Raw genomic sequence first — 25,712 nt, forward strand, 5'->3', positions numbered from 1 at the left:
GTCTTTCAGCTCCCGGACACATCGCAGTGGCCGCCTGTCGGAGTGAGTGCGGGGCCGCTGTCTCTGCGCGCTCTCACTGGAGGGGGCTGGATCTCCTGATTGGATCCAGCTGTTGCTAGAAGTGCTCGGTGGGGGCCGTCACATCTGCATTGCTAAATAGTCTGTAAAGACGAAAGATCCGAGCAGAAAACGGGTCGTTTCTTTCCGAGCGAGGAATTCCTGCAAGAGTTGGTCAATGTGCCCAAGCTTCAGCTCGATCACACAGTGGTTAATGAAAACCTGGTGTCGGCTTTCGCGTAAGGGCGCATAGTTGGAGGGGATAGAAGAGAGCCCCGCTGGGATTCGGGTTTACGGGTCGTTTAAATCTTTCTTTTTGAAGGAAGTTCGCTAGAAACCATAAAACAATAACTCTGGAAATGCGTGCTCTCAGGTTTTGTTCTTCTGTAAGGTTAGTACGACACTTTTTCCTCCTGAACCTTTTGGGTAACGGGCTCCGTTGATGCGTTTGTATGACTAGGCTATGCTTCTGTCGAGCTCCTGTGTCTTCAGCCAGTTGTCCTCCACAAAACTTCACAACACTAAAATTCCCTCTTTGCAGGATGTTGGCTGCTTTGGTATTTACTCTGCTATGCATCCAGTCTGCACATGGACAGGTAACTCTACACCTTGCTTCGTTATGATCACACAGCCGCTGACTGACACAACCACTCACATTCCAATCATCTCTCCTCAGCCCTGCCCATACGGCTTTGAATTTAACCGCAATTTAGGACAATGTGCAGGTAAGAGTAATTTAATATGTTAAGGTAGAATTTAAAGAAATGCGACGTGAAACATGTATGCATTGTCTTGCAAGAGTATCCATACCTCTAGAAATAATTCGCGTTTTGTCCTGTTACAACCACAAACTCTAATGTGTTTTAGTTGTATAATTTCTGATGGTCCAACCCAAATTAGTGCATGGTTGTCATTTAAAATGTATACAATTACAAATCTGAAAAGTGTAGTGTGCATTTGTATTCAGCCTTCCTGACTCAGTACTTAGAACTCCCTTTTGCAGGACTTAAAGCTGCAAGTCTTTCGCAGTATTTGTCTACCAAGTTTGTACATCTAGAGACTGGTCTTTGTTACACCTTCTTTTAAGCAAAATTGTTTAATCTCAGAAACACTTTGAAGTCTTGCAACAGATTTACAATTAGATTTAGGTCTGGACTTTGACTGGGCCACTAACATGTAAATATGCTTTGATCTAAACCATTCCATTGTAGCTCCGGTTGTATGTTTATGTTTGTTGTCATGCTTTAAAGTCAACCTCTACCCCAGTCTGCAGCGTTTATCCACCTTCCATGAACTCTCACCTGTTTTCCTGTATCTGCTAAAGAGAGGCGTCCCCTTAGCATGATGCTGTTGTGCATGGATGGTGTGTTCCAAATGATGTGCGGTGTTGGTTTTGCATGTCAACCAAAAAATTACATTATTGTTTCATGTGATTTGGATCAAAATACTTTGCCCCCCCCCCCCCCCCCCCCCCCAAAAAAAAATGTTATAAATAAATGTTATTAAGTATTGAATGAAATAATAATTTTGCAACAATGAACAAGTTTGTTTAGGATCTGTTCATGATTCTGATGGCCTCAGCAAAGAGGTTGAGGTGACCCAGGACATTCTGGATTTGATGCTGCACAATCTTCTCCCAGAAGAAAGGAAGCAAGGAGGTGGTCAAACAGTCTGTGAGAAGAGTGGGTGGGGTTGCATATGATCTCTCCGGCCCTGCAGTGGCTGATTTAGATGTCACTGGATGATGGAAAGCTACTTCCAGTGATCTTGCCAACTGATTTAACTATTTGTCTGTCCAGCCCTGGGTAGCTACTGGGAGGCCAAGTCCAGCTTCCTTGAGTTTCCTCAGGAAGCAGAAGCCTTGTTTGTTGACCATGTGTGGTTCTCAGCGAATCTTGAGTTCGTTTGAGCTAAAAACACACTCCTTCTGGAAGAAAGAAGAAGTTGGTTCTCCAGGAGTTCGAGAATCACATGTTTGCTTTGAATGTGTCACGTTTCTGTGTCCCATACATGACTTGTAACAAACTGCATATGGGACTTTCTATATGGGTTTCTTTTAACATTGCCTTTCCTCCTGCTACTCTTTGTGGAATGCCCAACTAATTGCTGTTCTGTAAACAGATGTCCCACCTGAGCTATAGATTTCTGCAGCTCCTTCAGACTCACTAAGAGCCTCATTGGACTGCTTTTCTGGCATTTACAACCTCACCCTGCTTTAAAATTCACAACACTTTTAACCCTGACCTGTCTGGTGTATTTCTTGGCCTTTGAGATGCTTTGTTTATTCACTGATATTTTCTAACAAACATCTAAGGTCTTCTCAGAACAGCTGAATTTATACTGAGATTAGATTGCACCAGGATGGACTCTATTAGTGAATTAGGTGACTTCTCAAGGCTGTTAGTTGCACTTTTGTCTTTTCCTTCACAAATTTTGTGATGGCCTATTGTGTAATAAGCCAGTAAATGAATTAACGTTTGTGGTTGTAACATGAAATAATGTTAAAAAGTTCAAGAGGAACAAATACTTTTGCAAGGATCTGTTGCTAAATACTAAACTGGGTGGGCCACCATCTCACAGATGTTCTAGTTGCAGGAATGTCCTTACCATCGCTCTTCTCTGCATTCCAGATGTGAATGAGTGCAGCTGGCCAACACCTTGCCAAGGAGAGATGCTCTGTGTCAACCGGATTGGAGGTTATCAGTGCCTCTCAAGTGACTATTATGATCGGCCTTACAGACAGGTGGGCTCCGTCCAGCCTGAGCCACGTTATCCGGACCCCTCTCACAGGGACTCGGACACATTCATCCCGGCTCCCGCGAGACCCGTGGAGCCTAGTTACCCCGTAGTGAGAAACCGTGCACTGTGCACCTTGGGGTATGCTCCTGCGACGGATGGCACCTGTAACGGTGAGTAACAGACAGCAGTTATGCCCTGTAAGCTAAGTGGAGCTTTGAACTTTGAACAGAAAGTAAGACTAAATGTCCCAGGATAACCCCTGGAAAACAGAAAATGTAAACACTTTTTGCAGAAAAGGTATTTTATTTGACAGCTCAGTATTTTGGCTTTGCAAATTATGCCACACGAAATTTCAGATCCAGTCGATGATGGACCTCTGGCTTTCGTTATGGCTTGATTTCTTAAAGCAGAAACTTCACTAATGGCAAAACAATATTCTTCATCAGTCAACATTCTCATAGAGCTGTTGACTTCGTATTTCTACCATACATTTCCAGTTATACTGAGACTCCCCCCTCCTTGAACCGCCACCTTAACGTGGTGGAGGGGTTTGAGTGCTCGAATGATCCTAGAGGCTATGTTGTCTGGGGCTTAAATGCCCCTGGTAGGGTCTCCCATGGCAAACAGGCTCTAGGTGACGGGTCAGACAAAGAGTGGTTCAAGAACCCCTCATGATGACTACGAAATCGAGGCACGTGACGTCGCCCGGTACGGCGGAGCCGGGGTCCCACCCTGGAGCCAGGCCTGGGGTCGGGACTCGTCGGAGAGCGCCTGGTGGCTGGGTTGCTCCTCGCGGGACCCGGCCGGGCCAAGCCCGAACGAGAGACGCGAGACCATCCCCCAGTGGGCCCACCACCTGCAGGGGGAACCGTGAGGGACCGGTGCAAAGAGGATGGGGCGGCAGACGAAGGTGGAGACCTCGGCGGCCCGATCCCCGGATGCTTAGGCTGGCTCTAGGGACGTGGAATGTCACCTCGCCGGGGGGGAAGGAGCCTGAGCTTGTGCGGGAGGTCGAGAGATATCAACTAGAAATAGTTGGGCTCGCCTCCACGCACAGCGTGGGCTCTGGAACCCATCTCCTCAAGAGGGGTTGGACTCTCTTCTACTCTGGAGTGGCCCATGGGGAGAGGCGGCAGGCTGGGATGGGTTTGCTTGTCGCCCCCCAGCTCAGTCTCGTGTTGGGGTTTACCCCAATGGATGAGAGGGTCGCATCCCTGCGCCGTCAGGTGGGGGAGAGGTCTCTGACTATCATTTCAGCCTACGGGCTGAGTGGTAGTGCGGAGTACCCGGCCTTCTTGGCTTCCCTGTCGGGGGTGCTGGATAGTGCCCCTCCCGGGGACTCCATTATTCTGCTGGGGGACTTCCTGTGACACCTGGAGAGGCGTGATCGGGGCGTGATCGAGAGGAATGGCCTCCCAATCTGAATCCGAGCGGTGTTTTGTTATTGGACTTCTGTGCTAGTCACGGATTGTCCATAATGAACACCATGTTCAAACATAAGGGTGTCAATCAGTGCAGTTGGCACCAGGATACCCAAAGCAGGAAGTCAATGATCGACTTTGTTGTCGTATCATCAGACCTTCGGCCGCATGTTTTGGACACTCGGGTGAAGAAAGGGGCTGAGCTGTCCACTGATCACCACCTGGTGGTGAGTTGGATCCGCTGGGGGAGGAGAAAGCCAGACAGACTTGGCAGGCCCAAGTGCATAGTGAGGGTCTGCTGGGAACGTCTGGCGGACCCCTTGTCCAGGGATGTATACAACTCTCACCTCCGGGAGAGCTTTGACCAGATTCCGAGGGATGTTGGAGACATGGAGTCCGAATGGACCATGTTCTCCGCATCTATTGTCAATGCTGCCGCCGGTAGCTGCGGCCGTAAGGTCTGCGGTGCCTGTCGCGGCAGCAATCCCCGAACCCGGTTGTGGACACCGGCAGTAAGGGACGCTGTCAAGCTGAAGAAGGAGTCCTATCGGCTGTGGTTGGCTTGTGGAACTCCTGAGGGTACTGTGGGGCCAAGCGTGCCGCGGCCTGGGCGGTGGCAGAGGCAAAAACTCGGACCTGGGAGGAGTTCGGTGGACTACCGGTCGGTCCCGAAGCGATTCTGGCAAACCATCCGGCGCCTCAGGAGGGGGAAGCAGTGCCTCGCCAACACTGTTTACAGTGGGGGTGGGGAGCTGCTGACCTCGACTGGGGACATTATCGGGCGGTGGAAGGAGTACTTCGAGGATCTCCTCAATCCTGCCATCATGCATTCCCTGGTGGAAACAGGGGCTGGGGACTTGGAGTTGGACTCTTTCATCACCCAGGCTGAAGTCACCGAGGTGGTTAAAAAACTCCGCGGTGGCAGGGCTTCAGGGTTGGATGAGATCTGCCCTGAGTACCTCAAGTCTTTGGATGTTGTGGGGCTGTCATGGTTGACACGCCTCTTCAACATTGCGTGGCGGACGGGGACAGTGCCACTGGATTGGCAAACTGGGGTGGTGGTCCCCCTACATAAGAAGGGTGACCGGAGGGTGTGTTCCAACTACAGGGGGATCACACTCCTCAGCCTCCCTGGTAAGGCCTATGCCAGGGTATTGGAGAGGAGAGTCCGGCCGATAGTCGAACCCTGGCTTCAGGAGTAGCAGTGTAGTTTTGGTCCCGGCCGTGGAACACTGGACCAGCTCTATACCCTCTACAGGGTACTCGAGGGTTCATGGGAGTTTGCCCAACCGGTCCACATGTGCTTTGTGGACCTGGAGAAAGCATTTGACTGTGTCCCTCGTGATGCCCTGTGGGGGGTGCTCCAGGAGTATGGAATCAGGGGCCCTTTACTAGGGGCCATCCGGTCTCTGTACAAGCGGAGCAGGAGTTTGGTCCGCATTGCCGGCACTAAGTCGGACCTGTTCCCGGTGCATGTTGGACTCCGGCAGGGCTGCCCTTTGTCACCGGTTCTGTTCATAACGTTTATGGACAGGATTTCTAGACGCAGCCAAGGGCCGGAGGGGGTCTGGTTTGGGGACCAGTGGATTTCGTCTCTTCTTTTTGCGGATGACGAGGTCCTGCTGGCCCCCTCTAGCCAAGACCTACAGCATGCACTGGGGTGGTTCGCAGCCGAGTGTGAAGTGGCAGGGATGAAAATCAGCTCCTCCAAGTCCGAGGCCATGGTTCTCGACCGGAAAATGGTGGCTTGTCCTCTTCAGGTTGGAGGGGAGTTCCTGCCTCAAGTGGAGGAGTTTAAGTATCTCGGGGTCTTGTTCACGAGTGAGGGAAGAATGGAGCGGGAGATCGACAGACGGATTGGTGCGGCTGCCACAGTAATGGGGGCGCTATGCCGGTCCGTTGTGGTGAAGAGAGAGCTGAGCCGAAAAGCGAAGCTCTCGATTTACCGGTCGGTCTACGTTCCTACCCTCACTTATGGCCATGAACTTTGGGTCATGACCGAAAGAACGAGATCCCGGATACAAGCGGCTGAAATGAGCTTCTTCCGTAAGGTGGCTGGACACTCCCTTAGAGATAGGGTGAGGAGCTCGGCCATCCAGGAGGGGCTCAGAGTAGAGCCGCTGCTCCTCCACATCGAGAGAAGCCAGTTGAGGTGGCCCGGGCATCTATACCGGATGCCTCCTGGACGCCTTCCTCAGGAGGTGTTCCAGGCACGTCCCACTGGGAGGAGGCCCAGGTGACAGTCCAGGACACACTGGAGGGACTATGTCTCTCGGCTGGCCTGGGAACGCTTTGGGTTCCCCCCGGAGGAGCTGGAGGAGGTGTCTGGGGAGAGGGACGTCTGGGCGTCTCTGCTGAGTCTGCTGCCCCCGCGACCCGGTCCCAGATAAAGCAGAAGACTATAAGTACGAGTACTGAGACTCCTTGCTGGCTCATTGAGTTGGTCTGGCTTTCCTGAAGAAAATAAGTATCACTCTTTTGCTCAATGGACAGATGCCTCATCATCCTGAGAAGAAATTTTAGCATCACCAAACCCTGCTTCAGGCTGATAGGAGAAAGGTGTCTAAAATGTCAGTGTTCAACCTGTGTCACCTGTGCGTCCTTTCAATCACAAAAGTCTCTATGAATACAATATTTGGCAGGATGTCAAGTTTCAAGCTTTAACACTGTATGCCAGTAATAGACCTGGCCACCTGAAACATCTCTAACTGCTCTTGATACCCACACAAGAAGCATATTTCTAGTGCTTGAGATGCAAAAATTCGCGGAAAATGTTGGAGAAACTGTAATAACAGGAAAGACTCAGAAAAAATGTGGTTACGTTGATATCGCCATTACAATATTCAGGAATAGTATTGCAGTAACATGTTTTCCTGATATCGTGCAACCATACTCTGCTCCTTTACCTGCAGCCCCATCTCTTCATAGAGTTTTTCAAGCAGCCCTCTTTCTATGGGTCACTGAGATGGGTCCAAACAAATCACTATCTCCTTGGCCAGTTTAGATCCTGGACTTTTCTTTGAATCCAACTTTTATCTACTGTCCTCAGCAGTCCATGACTGCTTCTCTTTAGCCTGTAGGTGACTTTGTTTTCTTCTGTTTAAGGGTTAGTGATGGTTCTAGTTTGGTTTTTACCGTTTTTTTTTCATTGATTATTTGCTTTCATGTATTTGTCTATGTGGATGTTTGCCTTTTCCCAACCTTCCAATTTAGTTTGGACGTTCTCCATATTTTCGACACAGCTGACTGGGAACAGTGTATATGTTTTGCCTCTCTCCATGTTCACTTATCTTCTTCAAAGAGTTTGGTAATCCTTTCCATGTTTTAATGGACCGCTCCCTTTTAGGGGCCAGGTGTCACCAGTCATAAAGGTCTGCCTGCACTCTTTTTAAACTGAAAAGTCATTTGCTCATTTGCACCTGTGTTAAAAAAATACAGAATACAGTGCAACTCTTGGGGCATGGCTGCACAACGGTTAGCACTGCTGCCTTGTGGCTGGGTTGGGATGTCTGCAGGCATGGGTTCTATCCTAGTACTCCGGCTTTCTCCCACCATTCAAAAACATGCATGTTTGCATGTTAGGTGAATTAGCCACTCTTCATTTTTGCACTCAGTTGTGTGGGTGTCACAAAGTGCTGTACATTATTCAAATATAAAAATCTTAAAAATCCCAGGACATTTGAATCTAATCACACTTAAAAGTCATAAAAGAAAAATATAAACCCACGCATAAGATAATGAATAGAAGAAAATACTGATGCCAGTATAAAACCCTAGGCTAATGCTAGGGTTCTTATCTGCTTTTTAATAGCATTCAGGTAAACGGCAAAACACAACACAATAGGCCGCCTTAAAGGCTTGATCTCCTTCAGTTATCCATTTTGTGTGGGGAAAAACACATTTAGGTTTTTGTACGGAAAGAACAGGAAACTGAATGTTTAATTTGTAGATTAGGTACATACACTGGTGCTTGACCATTCCCTGCTATATATCTGAGGACAAATGTTTAATGTAAATTCTTAACTCAAAGGGGTGTCAGTTTGAAGAAAACAAAACAGGAGTTAATTGATCTTGCTTGTGTGATCGAGTCAATAACCTAGTCCAGCAATTGTCTAAGAGAAACTTTGCCTGCACAAGTAACCAGTGCATTACAGCAAGCTAAACTGAAAGAAACAAATGCATCAATCATTTCTCCACTGCGCAATTGGTCTCAATTTACCAACATTCCTAAACAGAAAAAAGCAAGATCGAGGGATGAATTTTAAAAGTGAGTCAAGGGTTAGGTCACAATCCAATGTTACTCCTAAGTTACAAACACTGGACTTGGTGGATATCCAAAAGGAGGTAGTAGCTTGGCGTATGTATATATTAAGCTATTATCATTATTTCTGTTTTACTGGAATTAAAACAGTAATCAATCAGTCAGTCTCTTGAGTTAATCAGTTGATTAATTTAGAATACTTAGTACACTGGTGTAGTTTAAAACCCATATAACTGAATGTCATCTGCATAAAAATTGTTAGATATTTTATTAAAAGGCAGTAATTTCTGCTAGAGGAAGTGTGTAGAATGAAAACGGTATTGGGCTGAGTACTGAGCCTTGGCTAACCTTACAGGTTGCAGAAGGTTTCTTGGAGGTGTGCTCTGAAGGTTTTTATCTTGAAAGTAGAACAAAGTGAAACAACTGACTGAACATCCGCCAAGAGAGGTGATTCTATATGTTTTTCTAAAAATGTTTAATTATCAAATGAGTTTCACAGTAATGATGAACCAGAGTAAAGACCGACTGCTTTCATGAAACCTAATTTAGTTATTTTTAAATCAGGGATCCAGGTCTTACTGTAAGGGCACAAAATAAATACTGAGAAATACTGTAAACTGTGTTTTTATAATCCAAACTTTCCTGTATTAGTTTACATCGGAGGAAACTTTAGGTCTTCGTCTTGCATTCTGAAAGTTGTTTGTTCAGTTCCAGCTTCCTCCTGATATGCTACTTGGCAAGGCACTTAACCCCAAGTTTCGGTCTGAGTTTGCTGTGTGAAAGTTTGCACGTTTGTAAATGTGATTGGGTGAATATGGCCCTAGACTGGAGTGCGTTGTTGGTATGACTGGAAAAGCGCTCTATAAACTCAGTGCATTTACCATTTAAATTAACTTATAAAGTAAAAAACACCTGGAAATCATCTGAAAATCTGAACTCGCAACGAGCATAACTGTACTTTTATGTTCACCATTGCAACTACTGTCACAGAAGCCAAAAAAGTACTATAGCACTGGACAATAAAATCATTTTTGCAACTGCTAAATATATTTGTAAGTCTTCACAAGCTGCTAACATGTCTGTTAAAATAACATTTTGGGAAACCAAAAAAAAAGCTGTCATCAAAAACTAACAATGCAACATAGTTTGTTTTTTTAACCAATTGTGATGAAATAACTTGTTAGACCCTTTATGGTATAATTTTATTCGGCAGTACAGTCTGAGCAAACTGTTGAAAATAGCCTCCTCAAAGTGCGTTTTTTTCTGTCATTTAGGATAAATCAACCACAACCCTGCAATGAGGTGGAAATATATACATAGAGTGCAGTTGTTTTTCCTTCTAAAAGAGAGCATTAGAGCTGAGCTCATGCACAAATATGGGCTGTTTCTCTTTGACTTTCAGATGGCTTGCCAGAGATTCAGCTCACAACCTTGTTTGGGTAAACCACTCTACCAGAGTGCCAAAAGTGAGGTCATGTTTCACCAAATCTGCACCCAGACCTGGCTTGGAGAACAAGCATGACTCTGTGGGGGCCACTCGTTACAGGTCCACACATCCCTGAAGGTTTGCATGTGTGTGTTGATGTGTGCCGATGTAATCGTTTGCTGATTGATGATGCTGTGGGGCAGAAATTACACACACTGTGACTTCCTGTCTGAACCTAAAACAAAACCATGGCTTTGTCTTTTGCTTAGTGCCCCAGTCTTCCATTAGTTTCACTAATGGTACCACTCTGCAGGAGAACAACAAAACTTATTAGGGATTTTTTTTAACCCTCATCTGTATTCTGAGCATATTTTTTTAATTACACACAGTCACATCTTTGCAGTGCCTCGCAAAGTATTCATATCTCAAAGTTTTTCACATTTGGCTACAATACAGCCAAAAACCTCAATTTATTTTACTGGGATTTTATGTGATAGACCAACACAAAGTAGTGCACAATTGGGAAGTAAAGGAAAAGATACATGGTTTCAACATTTTTTACATAAAAATTGGAAAATTGTGACATGTGTTTTTTGTTTAGCCCCCCTGAGTCGATACTTTGTTGAACAATCTTTCACTGTATTTACAGCTTCAACTTTGCAGGGTAATGCCTCTACCAGCTTTGCACAACTGAGCTAAATTTTTATTTTTTGCAAAATTGTTTATGTTCAGTCAGATTGGATAGAGAACGTCTGTGAATATCAATGTTCAAGTCTTGCCACAGATTCTTAATTGGATTTTGGTCTAGATTTTGACCGGTCTGTGCTAACACATCAGTGTGTGTACATTAATGTAAACCATTCTATTGTTGCTTTGACTATGTTTAAGTCATGTTTTTTCCCAGAATTGTCCAGTATTTTCCTTTCTCCATCTTCCTGTTAACTCTGACCAGCTTCCTTGTCCCTGCATCCCCAGAGCATGATGCTCCCATTACTACTTTCCACCATATAGGGATGGTGTTTTCAGGGTGATGTGGAGTTCTAGTTTTCCAGCATACACAGGCTTTTGCATTAAGGTCAAAATGTCTCATCATATTAGAGCACCTTCTTACACATGTTTGCTGTGTCCCCTACATGGCTTATGCCAAGCTGGGCTATTTAACTATGTATTTCTTCCTGCCACTCTAGCAGTGCACACCTGAGCTGTGGATGCCTCCAGCTCCTCTTGTATCTTGGCTGCTTCTCTGATTAATTCACCTGCCTAAAATTCTCTACAGATTCACCAATGACTTGTCTGCTGTGTTGGTCTTCCTGATGCTGGTTGTTCACCGACAAACCTCTGAAACCTTCACAGAAAAGCTGGATTTATACTGAGATTAAATTACAGTGCCTTGTGAAAGTACTCAGCCCCCTTGAACTGGTCAACCTCTTGCCACATTTCAGGCTTCAAACATAAAGATATAAAATAAAATTTTTTTGTGAAGAATCAACAACAAGTCGGACACAATTGCAGCAAAGGGTGGCGCTACAAAGTATTAACGCAAGGGGGCCGAATAATATTGCACGCCCCCCTTTTCAGTTTTTTATTTGTTAAACAAGTTTGACACATTCAATAAATTTCATTCCACTTCACGACTGTGCCCCACTTATTGATTCTTCACAAAAAATTAGATTTTTATATCTTTGTGTTTGAAGCATGAAATGTGGCAAGAGGTTGACCAGTTCAAGGGGGGCGAGTACTTTCGCAAGGCACTGTATAGTCAGGTTGACTCCCTTTACACCAAATGCAAACTTATTTGTAAGAAAAAAATATGTATCCCCTTTTCTCTGCTTCACTTATAGGACTACATTTGCAACACACTATATCTCTTTCTGTTGTGCTCAGTTGTAGCTGTTCATCTAAACTGGAAAGTGATATTTAATGTTTGACCCGGACATAAATTATGGTTCCCATGAGAGCAGTAAAATTAGTTTGAACATGAACATGTCCCTGCAACACTACAGGCCATTTCCTGCTTATTATTAGGGTCATTTACAGAAATGTGAAGCCCGGCTTGTAGTTTTTCCTCATAGAGCCACAACAGCAGTAGTGAAGTTGCAGCTGCAGATGTAGGATGATGTGGCTTAGATCACTGTCAGACCTGGAGTCGTATTCAAGGGTCAAAGTCAGAGCTCTGTGTCGTGAATTCAGCTTTGTTTCTCTGTGAACCGGACGTTGTGGCTTAGTGCACAGTAGTATATAGAGTTCACTATTTTGGGGAGTATTAGAGAAGAAATTAACCAATTCTGGAGAAAACAAATGATATATCAGGAGATCAAGCTCCCTGAGAAAACCTGATACACTCAAAAGCAAATGATACTGCAGTTTATCTAAAACTAACACATTTTTCTTTCCATTTTGGTGTAAATCCTGATTACTTCCAATGTTCTCTGTGATCTCTGATCATGGAGGAGCATCTCTGATATGTTCTAGTACCAGAAGCAGCTGTGCATTTTTTACAGACACAGAGGATTAATATTCACTCTGTTTCAGCACAAATGGAAATATTTTCCTCCTGAGGGCATTTTATTCTTTTCTATATGTGACGGATGTTCAGGCATTTCCAGCTAATCTCTTTTGGCATGTCTTCTCTGCATCCAGTTCCAGTTGTCAACAGCTGAAATAGGCCTATATAAGGAGGTGATCTGAAGCACTCTCGCAGGTGGTGTGTATATGTTGTCTACACATGTTGTGCATATGAAGGCCTTTCGGAGAGGGCTTCAGTCTAACTGCTAGCAGGTGCTGTCCTTGGCTTGTGGCCGAACGTTTTTTGGCCTCCACCAACTACGCCACCCCCCTGGTGAGGGGGCCATTGACCCAAGCAAGCAGAAAGGGCACTGGTCCCACTTCAGACGTTATCACCTATGAAAACAGCCTGTCCAAACAAAAGAAGAAAAGACACCTACCCACTTTCACTGCTGGTTTCCTAGAGATAAGTGACTTCACAATCTGAGAACCACAAATGGAGGCTGGATCCTCATAAGGAAATGTGTCCATTATAATACAGTGTGTGAGCTACTCCAGGGGTATTCAGATCACTTATCTTGAGCAGAAAGCCAGGATAACAAAGAAAGCTGGAGGACCGGATAACGTCTCCCCATCATGCCTGAAAGCCTGTGCAAATTAACTCGCTCCGATCATCACAAAGATCTTCAACAAATCACTGGAGAAATGTGAGGTCCCCTCCTGCCTCAAACGATCCACCATCATCCCAGTTCCCAAGAAACCCACCATTTTAGGATTAAATGACTACAGGCCTGTAGCCCTGACATCTGTGGTCATGAAATCCTTTGAGCGGCTGGTGTTGAAGCACCTGAAAGACATCACAGGCCCCCTGCTGGACCCCCTGCAATTTGCTTACCGAGCAAACAGGTTGGCAGATGATGCTGTTAACTTAGGTCTACACTTCATCCTGCAACACCTCAACCATCCAGGGACGTACGACTGGATCCTGTTTGTAGACTTCAGCTCGGCCTTCAACACCATCATACCAGACATCCTCTACCAGAAGCTCATCCAGCTCAACGTCCCAGCCTCCACCTGTCAGTGGATCAACAGCTTCCTGACGGACCAACAGCAGCAGGTGAGACTGGGGAGCGTCTTCTCCCGATCCAGATCAATAAGTACTGGTACCCCCCAGGGGTGTGTTCTATCCCCACTCCTCTTCTCCCTGTACACAAATGACTGCACCTCAGTGGACTCGTCCGTAAAACTCCTTAAGTTTGCAGATGACACCACTGTCATTGTTCTGATTCAGGACGGTGATGAGTCTGCATACAGAGTCAGCAGGTGGATCAGCTGGTCCACTGGTGCGGTCAGAACTACCTTGAACTCAACCCACTCAAGACTGTGGAAATGGTGGTGGACTTTTGGAGAACACCACCCCCATACACCCCCCTCACCATCCTCAACAACACCATAGCAGCTGTAGACCACTTCAGGTTTCTAGGAACCTGAAATCTCTGAGGACCTGAGATGGTCCTCACACATAGACACTGTTCAAAAGAAGGCCCAGCAGAGACTGTACTTCCTGAGGCAACTCAAGAAGTTCAACCTTCCACAGGAGCTGCTGGTCATCTTCTACACTGCCATCATTCAATCTGTCCTGTCTTCATCCATCTCAGTGTGGTTTGGCTCATCCACAAAACAGGACAGATCCAGACTGCAACGAATAATCAGGAACGCAGAGAGAATAATCAGAGCTGACCTTCCCTCCATCCAGGACTTATACAGGTCTAGGGTCAGGAAAAGAGCTGCTAAAATCTCTGCAGACCCCACACACCCTGCTCATAAACTGTTTAGAGTTTTACCTTCAGGCCGCCGCTACAGAGCACTGTTCACTAAAACCAGCCGCCACAGAGACAGTTTCTTCCCCCAGGCTGTTTCTCTGTTGAACATTCAATAGAGTACAAAACAACAGCATACAGATGTTGCAAATTCACCTTTTTATTTATATATGTCTATATTGTACATTGTAAATATGTATATTCTGTAATGCAACAACAAAACCAAAGAGCAAAGTGTACCGGAGTTAAATTCCTTGTTTGTATGTACGAACTTGGCAATAAAGCTGATTCTGATTCTGATTCTGATAAGTGAACAAGGCATTGTAAGCCAATGTCTTGTTCAAGTATTATGTGTTTATAAAGGCATTCTTTTAACACATGGTGTTAAAAACCTGATTGCTTGGGGGACTTTTTAATGGAAGATTGTTGATAAAATCTCCATGATGGCATAGGTAAACCCATGTCTTGTAGACATTTAGGCACAAAGTCCTAAACTGGCAGCAGAACTCCAATGAGAAGAAAGCAGAGGTGCCAAATTACTAAACTGCTTTCTTAGAAAAAAAATGTCAGCTATGTTCCCAGAGAAGGCTCTTAAAGCAGACATAAATTAAAGTGCTCCCACCTTATCTGCTCACACTAAAGACATGTACCACAATTGGAGAAGTGAGGGGAAGAAGAGACAGTGGCATCATCTGGGAGGCTGTTGGTGGGTTAAATGCCCTGCTCTATATATACAATATATATATATAATATAAGCAGAATATTGGTTTGTATTATAACAAGGTGTTTGGTCTTAGTGGTATGTCAAGATATAACTAATAAACTGTAACTCCTTGAAATGTTTTATGTTATGACCACAAACTTCAACGTATTTTTTTTGGTATTTTAGGTGATGGATCTGCAGTACATAATTGTGAAGTGGAGAAAAAGAGGATATATACAACAAAATTAGCATTTGTATTCAGGTCCTTTTACTGTCATACCACCCAAAAAAATGCAGTGCAACCAGTTGCCTTAAAAAGTTACCGCTCTGTAATTCAATCTGGGTATACACTCAGCAGCCACTTTATTAGGAACACCTTGCCCACACTGGGTTGGACCTGCTTTTGCCTTCACAGTTGACCTAATTGCTCACAGCATCGATTCAGCAAGGTGTCAAATGCCTTTCTTAGTGATTTTGGTCCATATTGATGTGATAACATCATACAGTTGCTCCAGATTTGTCGGTTGAACATCCATTGTGTGAATCTCCTTTTAAAGGTATTTTATTGGACTGACATCTGGTGTCTCTGGAGGCCGAACTGGAGTACAGTGGCAGTACTCAGCCTCGTGTACAAGAAACTTGTTTGAGATGATTGATACTTTGTTACATGGTGTATTATTCTGCTGGAAATAACCATCAAAGGGTGGGTGGACTCTGGGCTTGATGGGATGAACATGGCCAACAACAATAGGTAGGCTGGGGTGTTTAAACAATGCCCAGTTGGAACCTGGAGGGCTAAAGCGTGTCAAGAAAATATCCCCCACACACAATACCAACAGCAGCAGCCTGATCTGTTTATGCTGCTAAAACCGAATTCAGACCAAACCATCTAAATGACTCAGCTAAAGTTAAGACTCATTGGACCAAATTTTTACAGTCGGTTATTGTCCAATTTTGGTGAACTTTGTAAGAATTATAGCCTCAGTTTGCTGTTCTTGGGTGACAGGAGGGACACCTAGTCGTCCATTTTAGATGTTTGTAAGAGAACATTAGTGAATAAACAGCATCAAGAAGACCAAGGGACATTAAAGGCTTGGAAAAGGTTAACTCGTGGTTAGTTTATTAAACAATATCCCAACCTGTGAACATATTATGGATTATTTTAGTCATCCAAAATTGAAAAAAAAAAAAAGAAAAAAAAAAATAGATGGCCATCCATCTAAACTGATGGTCGGGCAAGGAGAGTATTACTATTAGAGGAGCAGCCAAGGGGGCCTTGGTAGCTTTGGATGAGCTGCAGCGATCCAAAAGGTCAAGTGGGAGAATTTGTTGACATGACCATTACTACGCCCACAGTCAAACATAGTGGCAACATCATGCTATGGGGCTGCTCTCCCTTAGCAAGGACAAGTAAGCTGGCCAGAGTTTATAAGAATATAAATGGAGCTAAATACGGGGCAATCCTGAAAGGAAACCTGTTAGAGACAACAAAACACTTGGGACTCAAGTCTAGGTAATCCTTTTAGCAAGACAACAACCCTAAACATACAGCCAGAACTACAATTAAATGATTTTTAGATCCAACCATATTCACGTGTTCTGTCAAAGCCATTATTCGGGGAGGCTATATGCAGATGCATGCCCCGCATTTCAGATTATTTGTTTTAAAAATATTATATGTTTCATTTTCCTTGACGCCACAGCTACACACAGCACTACTTTGTGTTGGTCTGTCACATAAAATCCTGATAAAATATGTGATTGTAATAGGACAAAAGGTTTTAAACGTTTGATAGGTATTCAACAAAAACAAAATTCAAAAATACTTTATTAATCCCAAAGGGTAATTAAATGCTCTGAAATGTGCTTATAGCATTAATCTTTCATGGATCAGGTTGATTTGAGCTTTAATCATTCATAAAACTATTTCCTGCCTTCTTTTGTATGTCTGCCTCACTGATTAAACTCTGAATTTTCCCACTTTTCTTTGTTTCAGACATTGATGAATGTGAGACAAACTCTCATCACTGTAACCCCACCCAGGTCTGCATCAACACAGCCGGTGGCTACACCTGCTCCTGCACAGAAGGTTACTGGCTCATAGCTGGACAATGTCAGGGTGAGAGAACTGCTGTTGCTGTTTTTTTTTAGCTTGATTTTGACAAATATGACTCAAGTAAAACGTTTTGGGTGGTTTAGGTCAAATACTCAACTCTTACATGTGCTTCAATGGTACTGTCATTATTTTAGGTATTAAAACATTTAACATGCCGATTGCTGTTGTCAGACAACAATGCATAGTTTTTGGGGAACTGTTGGCAAGTTTTGATATGGGCAAATGCCCAAGTCGGCAGTTGAAAGGGGGAGTAGGGGAAGGTGGTCCATAAACACGTAATTAAAAAAGAGCCTTTCTATCTCAGATGTGATCTGAATGAGGTTTGTGTTGCATTTTATGCATGCATACGCCATCAATATGGGGTTAGCGCCCCATTCTGTGTTGAGTAGGTTCATCCTGTTTGCTCCTAACATTGGAGAAGCAAGCTATTGGACTGACCTGTACAGCATTTTTCCCTGCCCCACCCTTTAGAGGATTTCCTGCATTTGATTGGTGTTCAGCTGGCATTGTGGTGTCAAACTCTGTGGGAAGCGACCTTAGCATATGAAGTTGAAGTTTTCTTTGCAAACCTGCATATTACTTTTGTTTCTTTAAAGAAATCCAGAATACAACCATCAAGCAAATATTTCTATCATTAGATAGACTGAATTAATTATCTACTGGAGTGCTTTCTCAAGCTGTGAAACATGCATTAAAGTGGTTTGAGTGGCTAGTGATAATTTTCCTAAATGGCACATATTAAACATAGCCTTTTCTGAACCGTTAAAACCATAAGAGCAGTTTTGATTACAGAAAATGCCACATTTATTTTGATTACCTTTAAAAACAAAATCTGCACATTACCTAGAAATGATATTAATTGCCTTAGTGTTCTTCTGTAAGAGCAGCACAGTGTGCATGTTATGTGAAGTAAAGAAAGTGCATATTTAGCCGGTGTATGTTTTTTTTATTTTTTTAACCAGCGTTTCTTGCTCCTTTGAACCAGATATCGATGAATGCCGTTACGGTTACTGCCAACAACTGTGTGCCAACATCGCTGGCTCTTACTCCTGCTCATGTAATCCCGGTTTCCTTCTTAATCCAGACGGCCGGACCTGTCAGGGTACGTGAATTTAGAGGATTACAAAACCAGAACAATAAAGTGTATTTACACCTTTCGATTTAATTTCAGCATTCAGTCTTCTTTGCTCGGAGTCCATCAGCATCCCGCTCTACCTTGCATAGGTTCTGTGTAATTTAAGCTGTCAGATTTAGCACACATTTTACTTGGGCCTGTCGCCATGGTAACCTATGCTAGAAAACTTTCTGATTAGAGATAAAGACCAAAAAAGCACCACCTCTCAACCAATCAATGCCTTGAGAAAACAGATTAAATGGAGTGGTGACAACTCTTCCACCACTCCTGTTATTTTCCAGTGTCACACAGTTACATTCTCACCTGAATATTTTTGTCACAGATATGTCTTCAGTATTGATCCTTATGTACCTAAAACAAACACTGATTACTTTACTTTCTTCCTGTTAGAGGCTGACTATTAGAGAATAATGATAATGGTGTTTCTTAAATAAAATTGCAGCTGCGCAGTCGATGACAAAAATGTCAGGTAAATTCATGCTTTAATAATACAGCTACAATACTGATAAGCTTTTTTTGTTGTTGTTCTTTTTTGCTTTTTTATGACCTGCTTCATCCTGTTTATTGTGATTTGTCATCTTACTGCAACTCCGCCTCTTTTACATGAACATGCCCATGTCCAGAGTCGGTAACCGGGGGTTGACTTGTAGAGCTGATAACCAGCTTTGTAGTATCACCTTAGCTCCATCTTCAGTAGAATCTCTTCAAGTAAACCCGGAGGGGTTGAACCGGTTCCTTAGTATGGGGCTGTGGACTCATTAGGCCATTTGAAAACTTTAATATTCCTGCATTGCCTTTTATTGACTAGATGTGGATGAATGTGAAGAAGAACCTTGCAGTCATGGCTGTTTCAACACCTACGGCTCTTTTATGTGTAACTGTGATGAAGGTTTCGAGCTGGCATCCGATGGCACAAATTGCATTGGTGAGGATATTTACAGTATGCTTCTTAGAGAGTAAAATGTTTTACCTCTGCTCTGTTTCCCAATACTCAATGCATATTTGAATAATTCTTTATTGATCAAGACAGAGATAAAAAGACAAATATATGCTCTGCCTGATTCAAGTTTTTTCCTATATAATAAAATGTTTCTATCTGATCATGCACATAAAATTAAGGCACAGCTTGTGCATCTACACAGATCATATACATTGTCTTGCAAATGTAAATCTTTATATTTCCTGATCTTTAGCACTGGCTCTGTGTTTAGTGTTGGTGTTGTAGAGAAACCTCTAACAGGTTTTCTTTCTTTACTGTATCCATTTTATCATCAAGTCTGCAGCTCCCCCAGAGTTACCATCATACGCTTGGCTGCTTCTGTGGTTAATGCACTCTTTCCCCGCATCTGGGGTCCTGCACAGAACAGCTGCATTTACACTGGGGTTAAACTACACACATATGGACCCTATCTACTAATTAGAGATCTTTGAATACAACTGCTTTTGTTGTAACATGAGGAAATTTGAAAAAAATCAGAGAGTATGGATGCTTTTGCGAGGCACATACTTCAGAGTTTACATTGCATTCTAATTGCATGTGATTGATTGATGGAGTAGAAACCGAAAATGTGGAGGAGAACTGGAAAAAAGTCCTTACAGATGCATCAAAGCTGGCATCCTCAGAACCTATAAGCACTCTTTGTGTGTGATGACATTTCACATTTGCTTGAATTATATCTTTTATTTCATTTAGACCTGGATGAGTGCAGTTTCTCTGAGTTTCTGTGCCAGTACAGATGTGTGAACACCCCTGGCTCTTTCTCCTGCATCTGTCCGCCTGGATATTATTTATATGAGGATAGCAGGAGCTGTGAAGGTAAAGTTCACTGCAGAGGACAATCACTCTAATGCCTTTAAGTGTTGAAAAAAAGTTTTAAAATAAAGCTGAGAAAATGCCAGTACTGCCTTAAATGATGTGATCTTCTTGATGCCTTGTTGCTGTGGTTCTGATCATGTGGATTTTTCACTGACTTTGATTGTTGTGTGCTTGATTTCAAAGATATCAATGAATGTGACACTGGTAACAACACCTGTACAACAGAACAAGTGTGTTTCAATTTCCAGGGAGGCTATACATGCCTGAATCCATTACAATGTCAACTTCCATACACCGCTGTTAGTGACAAGTGAGTTTTCCTTCATCCTTTCATCCCATCATAACGGTTTGAAAATTTCGGATTGCTTTATTTTTGCAGAATCTAACCTTTCATTTTTCTAAACCTCCTATGTCCACTAATCTGAAGTCAGTGCATGTGTTCAGCTGAGAACCCTGCCTGCAGGGACTTAGCTTTCACCGTCCTGTACCGACACATGGACTTGTCGTCGGGACGCAGTGTGCCTGCAGATATCTTCCAGATGCAGGCCACCACGCGTTACCCCGGCGCCTTCTACATCTTCCAGATAAAGTCGGGCAACAGTGGACGAGAATTTTACATGAGGGTGAGCACTCTGAGTCCATGAATAGAAGATTAAATCCAACAAAAGGGTGGGGGGCAGAAGGAGTTAACATGTATTAAGAAAGAAGGAAGCCAAAAACAAAACTGTACTAACAGCGACTTTCAATCTGTATCAGATTTGCTGCAAAAGCACAAATGACAGCTTAGTGATGTAAATTGCTGCCAAAATAAGTCTTTGACCTGTCTTGTATAATTAGAGGGGCTTAATGTCAAAATGACTCCTAAATATGCTAAAGCTGACCTCTGACAAAAAGCAGCCAATAACAAAGAAGTTTTGATATTTAGTTATTTAGATGAATCAAAAAAGTTTTTTTTAACCTACAACATTAATGGCCATCTGTCATTATTTCGACATTTTTCTTGTTTATTGGGTTGAAGTTTGATGCTGACACCTATATTCATTTCCATGTCTAAAATGTGTAAAAAAGCAGTAACAGAAAAAAAGGACAACTGAAAGGTGCCTGTAAGGAATGACATTACATACGAAGCACCAAGTTGGCAGAAATACTATATGAAAGCTAGTAGCTTGGAGAACTAACACCCCGACACCCTAACCAGGGATTTAAAGTGCTTTTAGGTGTGCCAGGTCCACCTGCAGTTTTTGTTGCAAGATGAATGAAGCCTTGAAACAAAAAACTGCAATTTAAAACACAAAAATCCTTTAAATAAATGTACTTTCTGCTTAACTTTCTGCACATACCTGTGCACATTAGAGTAACATTGTTACTCTAAAGTGCACAGGTATGTGTTAGCATGTTTGTCCCAAAAACGGCTGTGAGGGGGTTGAGTAAAACATGGCGGCATTGAATGGAAGTTATTAAAAGGGTCACGATACTTTTCATATTTAATCAATGTTTTACTTGTGATAGCTTAACCACACTACCGTAATATAGATGTCAAAACTATATTCACCATCTATGATGCCACTTAAACTCTATAAATCTATCTACAGTTACGTTTTCTTACAATCTGTTTGGATCTAAGTAGTGACTTCACACTAATGCCACATGTGGTGCACAGAAGTGCAGTTCAAATTCTATGCCATCAGCCATACATCCACTGGAATTTATTTCTTTTTATAATGGTCTTTTTTTTTTTGTCAAGAAAACAATGCACTTGTTTTTTCAGGTCAATGTGCAATGCTCTCTGTGGTTCCAGATGGCATATCATTGACCTTATAAGCTAATGTATTTTTGTTTTAGAGATGCGGGGCTCCAAATGCTCGTGTTGTGCAAGGAAAGTTTTTATTTATGCCTTTAGATTAGATTGTCAGGCTCTAAGATTAAACATTTGGTCTTTAAAATCCTCATTATTCTGCTATGTTTTGGTTTAAAAGTAATTAAAAGTTTCTTCCCTTGAAATGTGGAACTCTTAGTTGGATTGTGATACTTTTAACGTACCACTGCTGATGAATGGTTAAAGCAGAGGTTAACAAGATTTGTCCAGTTGTGCTGTGTTGAATTATTCTAGGTATAGAAGAAATCTTTTAGGTAGCACACATAAGACTTTAGGGTCAGGTTGAGTTCAATCAATTTTAAAATAAGTTGTTAGTTTTGGTCTTCTTATTTTAAATGTAATGTTAACAAAACAATCCAACAAGAGACAGTAGCTGAACCTCTGTTTCAGAATAACACTTGTGCTTTGACAGCTTATGGAAAGAGCGCACAGTTTGTTCAAGATGGGGGAGGCTGGAAAACCTGGAGCACCTGAGTGGTGCTTGCAGTGTGTCACCAGTAGATGGAGGAATATGCACTTATGTTCCCATTCACTCAGAGCTTCACTTTATTTTATTCTTAAATTATTATTGAGAAACATGGTGGGGTTTTACAACAGGGGAGTGTTTGTAAATTACAATAGCTAGCTTTGACAAAGCTTTGACCTCACTAGTGCATAATTGTTAAGCTGATGCAAATGGATACATTCTTTTCAATGTTTTATACCTAAATAAAATCTGTAAAGTGTGCCATGCATTTGTATTTGGTATGATTTGTATGAATTGCTATGTTATAGGTATCTTTAGCTGCAATTTTCTCTTTTGGAGTATTCCCTACCAGATTTGGACATCTACAGCTGGATTTTTTTCCTCCTTGTTCTCCTTTATAAAAAGACTGTTTCAAGGCTATAAATCCTCAGCTGGATTTTTTTTCTGGACTTTGACTAAATCTAACATATAAATATGCTTTGATCTTATTACATTATAGCTTTGGCTATGTCTACAGGGTTGTTGTCCTGCTACAAGTTAAACCTACACCCCAGTATCAAATGTTCTTCACATTTTCTTCCAGGATTGCCTTGTATTTAGTTCCACCAGTATTCCCATCCACTCTGACCAGCTTCCCTGCCCCTGCTGAAGAAAATCCCCACACCATGATGCTGCTACAACAATATATCACCAGGGGGACTGTGTATTATGCAGTGTTAGTTTCTCTCCAGATACTCAAAGCTTAGGACATCGTTTAATAACCTAACCCTGCTTTAAACTTCTTTACAACATGGTCCCTGGCCTGTCTGTTGTGTTGCTTTGTCTTCATGATGCTGTTTGTTCACTAATGTTCTCTAACAAACCACTTAGGCCTTCACAGAACAGCTAGATTAGCACTGAGATTCAATTGCACTCAGCTACCTTCAGTGAAAGGGGTTAAAAACAAAATACCAGCCACACTTTTCAGATTTTTATTTAAAAAACATTACACCCATGTGTCATTTTTTTACTACTTTGTACTTATGAACAACTTTATGTCGGTCTATCATACAAAATCCGAATAAAATACATTTAAGTTAGTGGGTGCTGTGACAAAAATTTAAATGGGTTATGAATACTTCTGCAAAGCAAAAGTAAACCAAAACTGTTCGACCTCACTGTTTCCTGTTCGTCATTACTCACATTCCGCCTTTCTTCCTCACTCTTATAGCAAACCAGTAACGTGAGCGCCACCCTTGTCCTGACGCGGCCAATCAAAGGGCCAAAGGAGGTGGTACTGGACTTGGAGATGGTCACGGTCAACAACGTCATCAACTTCCGAGGCAGCTCCATCATCAGGCTGACGATATTTGTGTCGGAGCACCCGTTCTGAGAGTCCCACAGAAACCTTGCTGCACAAGACAGCTCCACTCACATGTAACTGGTGTAATTTGTTTGTTATGAGAATACTCCTTTGTTTTGTTACCATCATCCGTCAAAACACATCCAGTATGGACTCGGACAAGATCGGCTGATGGGAAGGCATTGCTAAGCTCGACTGTCGTCAGGTTTCCTGGATACTGAGCTTTTAAGGCTGTGGACACAGAGGAATATTTATAGTCTACAATTTCATACATCCTTCTCTCTGACAGTATGGCTCAGATTACTAATTGAGTATTGGTGATTATGTGTGGGCATCCATCTCCCCACATTTAAGCTGTTAAAGTGACCATAAATGCCGTCACTTCATTTTGAGTGCAGTCTGATCTGTATTGAAAACAAGAAAAGCAGGTTATTGGAACAGAAGAGTAAGCTACATGTGCATTTCCCGCCAGGAGAAAAAAGTGTTTGAGATTATGTAACAAGCAGTCATTAAATAAATGTAGGTCACAGATTCTTTTAGAGCAATAAATGACTTCAATACATCGATTGTCTGTGCATCCTAGACTCTGTTTTTAAAAGGCTTATGTAATATATAATAAATACACCTCAGGACTTTAGTAGTTTGGAAAGTAAAATGTCTCATTAGCTTAAAACCATATTTTTGTTATATAATTTAACAAATATTCCCAAAAGGTTTTTAATTAAGCAAACACAGCCTGCTAAAATACAAAGGATTAAAAAACATGCAGCTTCAAAGAAAAGCGCTCTAGAATTCAATCCATTTATGGCTGGATTTCTGTTGTCCATTAAGATTTATCCACTCAATCTTTCCTAGTGATGACCACCACCTCATTTTCTTCTCTTTAGATCCCAATACATTGTTTATGTTCTGTTAACAAAATAATGGGAGTGGCTGTTTCATTTTCCATTAAACTCAAGCTCTGGTCCTTTGCAATATGTCGATTATATCATATATTTAACACTCTACACAAGTCAACACCTTTTTTGAAAATGAGATTTCAAAAGATTAGGAACCAAAAAAACATATCAGTAATTTTCAGTATAGTAAGCAGCCTATCAGATCTTCTGTTTCTGGAATGTGAAGTGGTCAAATTTTTGGATTAGAAAGCAATAATTCCTGACAGTACAGTAGGCTGCGGTACATTTTAAGCATTAGACTAAGTTCAAGGCTTTGTAGAAGTGTAGCCTGTCATTTCCATGCTGATCTTATAATAGCATGTTTTAATAATGTATACAAATATTACCAGCATGAGTATGACTCAAAATACATTTGGCATAGTCTGAATGATTTTCAAAGAACTGCAAATATTTTCTTAGTTAAAGATACGAGGCGGCAACAACTCTTATCACAAAAGGTTACTTTTGTCTCACCCCAAGAGCCGGCCCAAAGAATAGGCAAGCTTAAGGCCAGGCCACCTGGGGGCCCCCCCCAAGAGTGCTCAAGTTTCCACAAAGACTACAGATGTGTAAACTTCCAATATGTAGTTGTGGTCATGAAGAATGAACCTACATTTAGATGTTTATAAACAACAAAATAAAAATAATTCAAGTATTTCATAATAATAAGTAATAATTTAAATATTTTGGGTTTTAATTTATTTAATTCAGTTTTAATTCAATTCAGTTTATTTATATAGCACCAGTTTACAACTGAAGTCGTCTCAAGGCACTTTACAAAGACAGTTCAATCGAATCATACTTTCCAAGTTGAATATATACATTCCAGTTGATCCTACTTATTTAGGATTTCAAAGCATTGACAAGTATACTGGCTTTAACTTATTTCCGCTGCTTGCCTCTGTAACAGAGTTCCATTTCATGCACCTTGTAGCTGGCAATAAATCATTGGACCATTTTCCATTTATTCTTTTAAGCACAGCAAACAGAATTGGTCCCTCCTTTACGACTCCACTGAGTCCTTATTGAAGCACTTTGCCTCTGACAGAACTCTCGGGCCTAACAGGTAAGTTGGGGAAATAACCTTGTCT

General features: G+C 42.4%; 1 protein-coding gene across 1 annotated transcript; it reads left to right on the top strand.

Moving 5' to 3' along the window:
* fbln5 (fibulin 5) lies at positions 1-24,250 on the top strand. Its single transcript, XM_047346249.1, has 11 exons — positions 1-448; positions 599-653; positions 734-782; positions 2,688-2,966; positions 16,929-17,051; positions 18,034-18,150; positions 18,992-19,108; positions 19,877-19,999; positions 20,183-20,309; positions 20,427-20,622; positions 23,552-24,250. Exons 1-11 carry the CDS (start codon positions 417-419, stop codon positions 23,711-23,713), a joined length of 1,380 nt encoding a protein of 459 aa, XP_047202205.1. The 5' UTR covers positions 1-416; the 3' UTR covers positions 23,714-24,250.
* Positions 24,251-25,712: the final 1,462 nt, after the last annotated feature.

This window comes from Girardinichthys multiradiatus, chromosome 19 (genome assembly GCF_021462225.1).
Source record: "Girardinichthys multiradiatus isolate DD_20200921_A chromosome 19, DD_fGirMul_XY1, whole genome shotgun sequence".
Lineage (NCBI taxonomy): Eukaryota > Metazoa > Chordata > Actinopteri > Cyprinodontiformes > Goodeidae > Girardinichthys > Girardinichthys multiradiatus.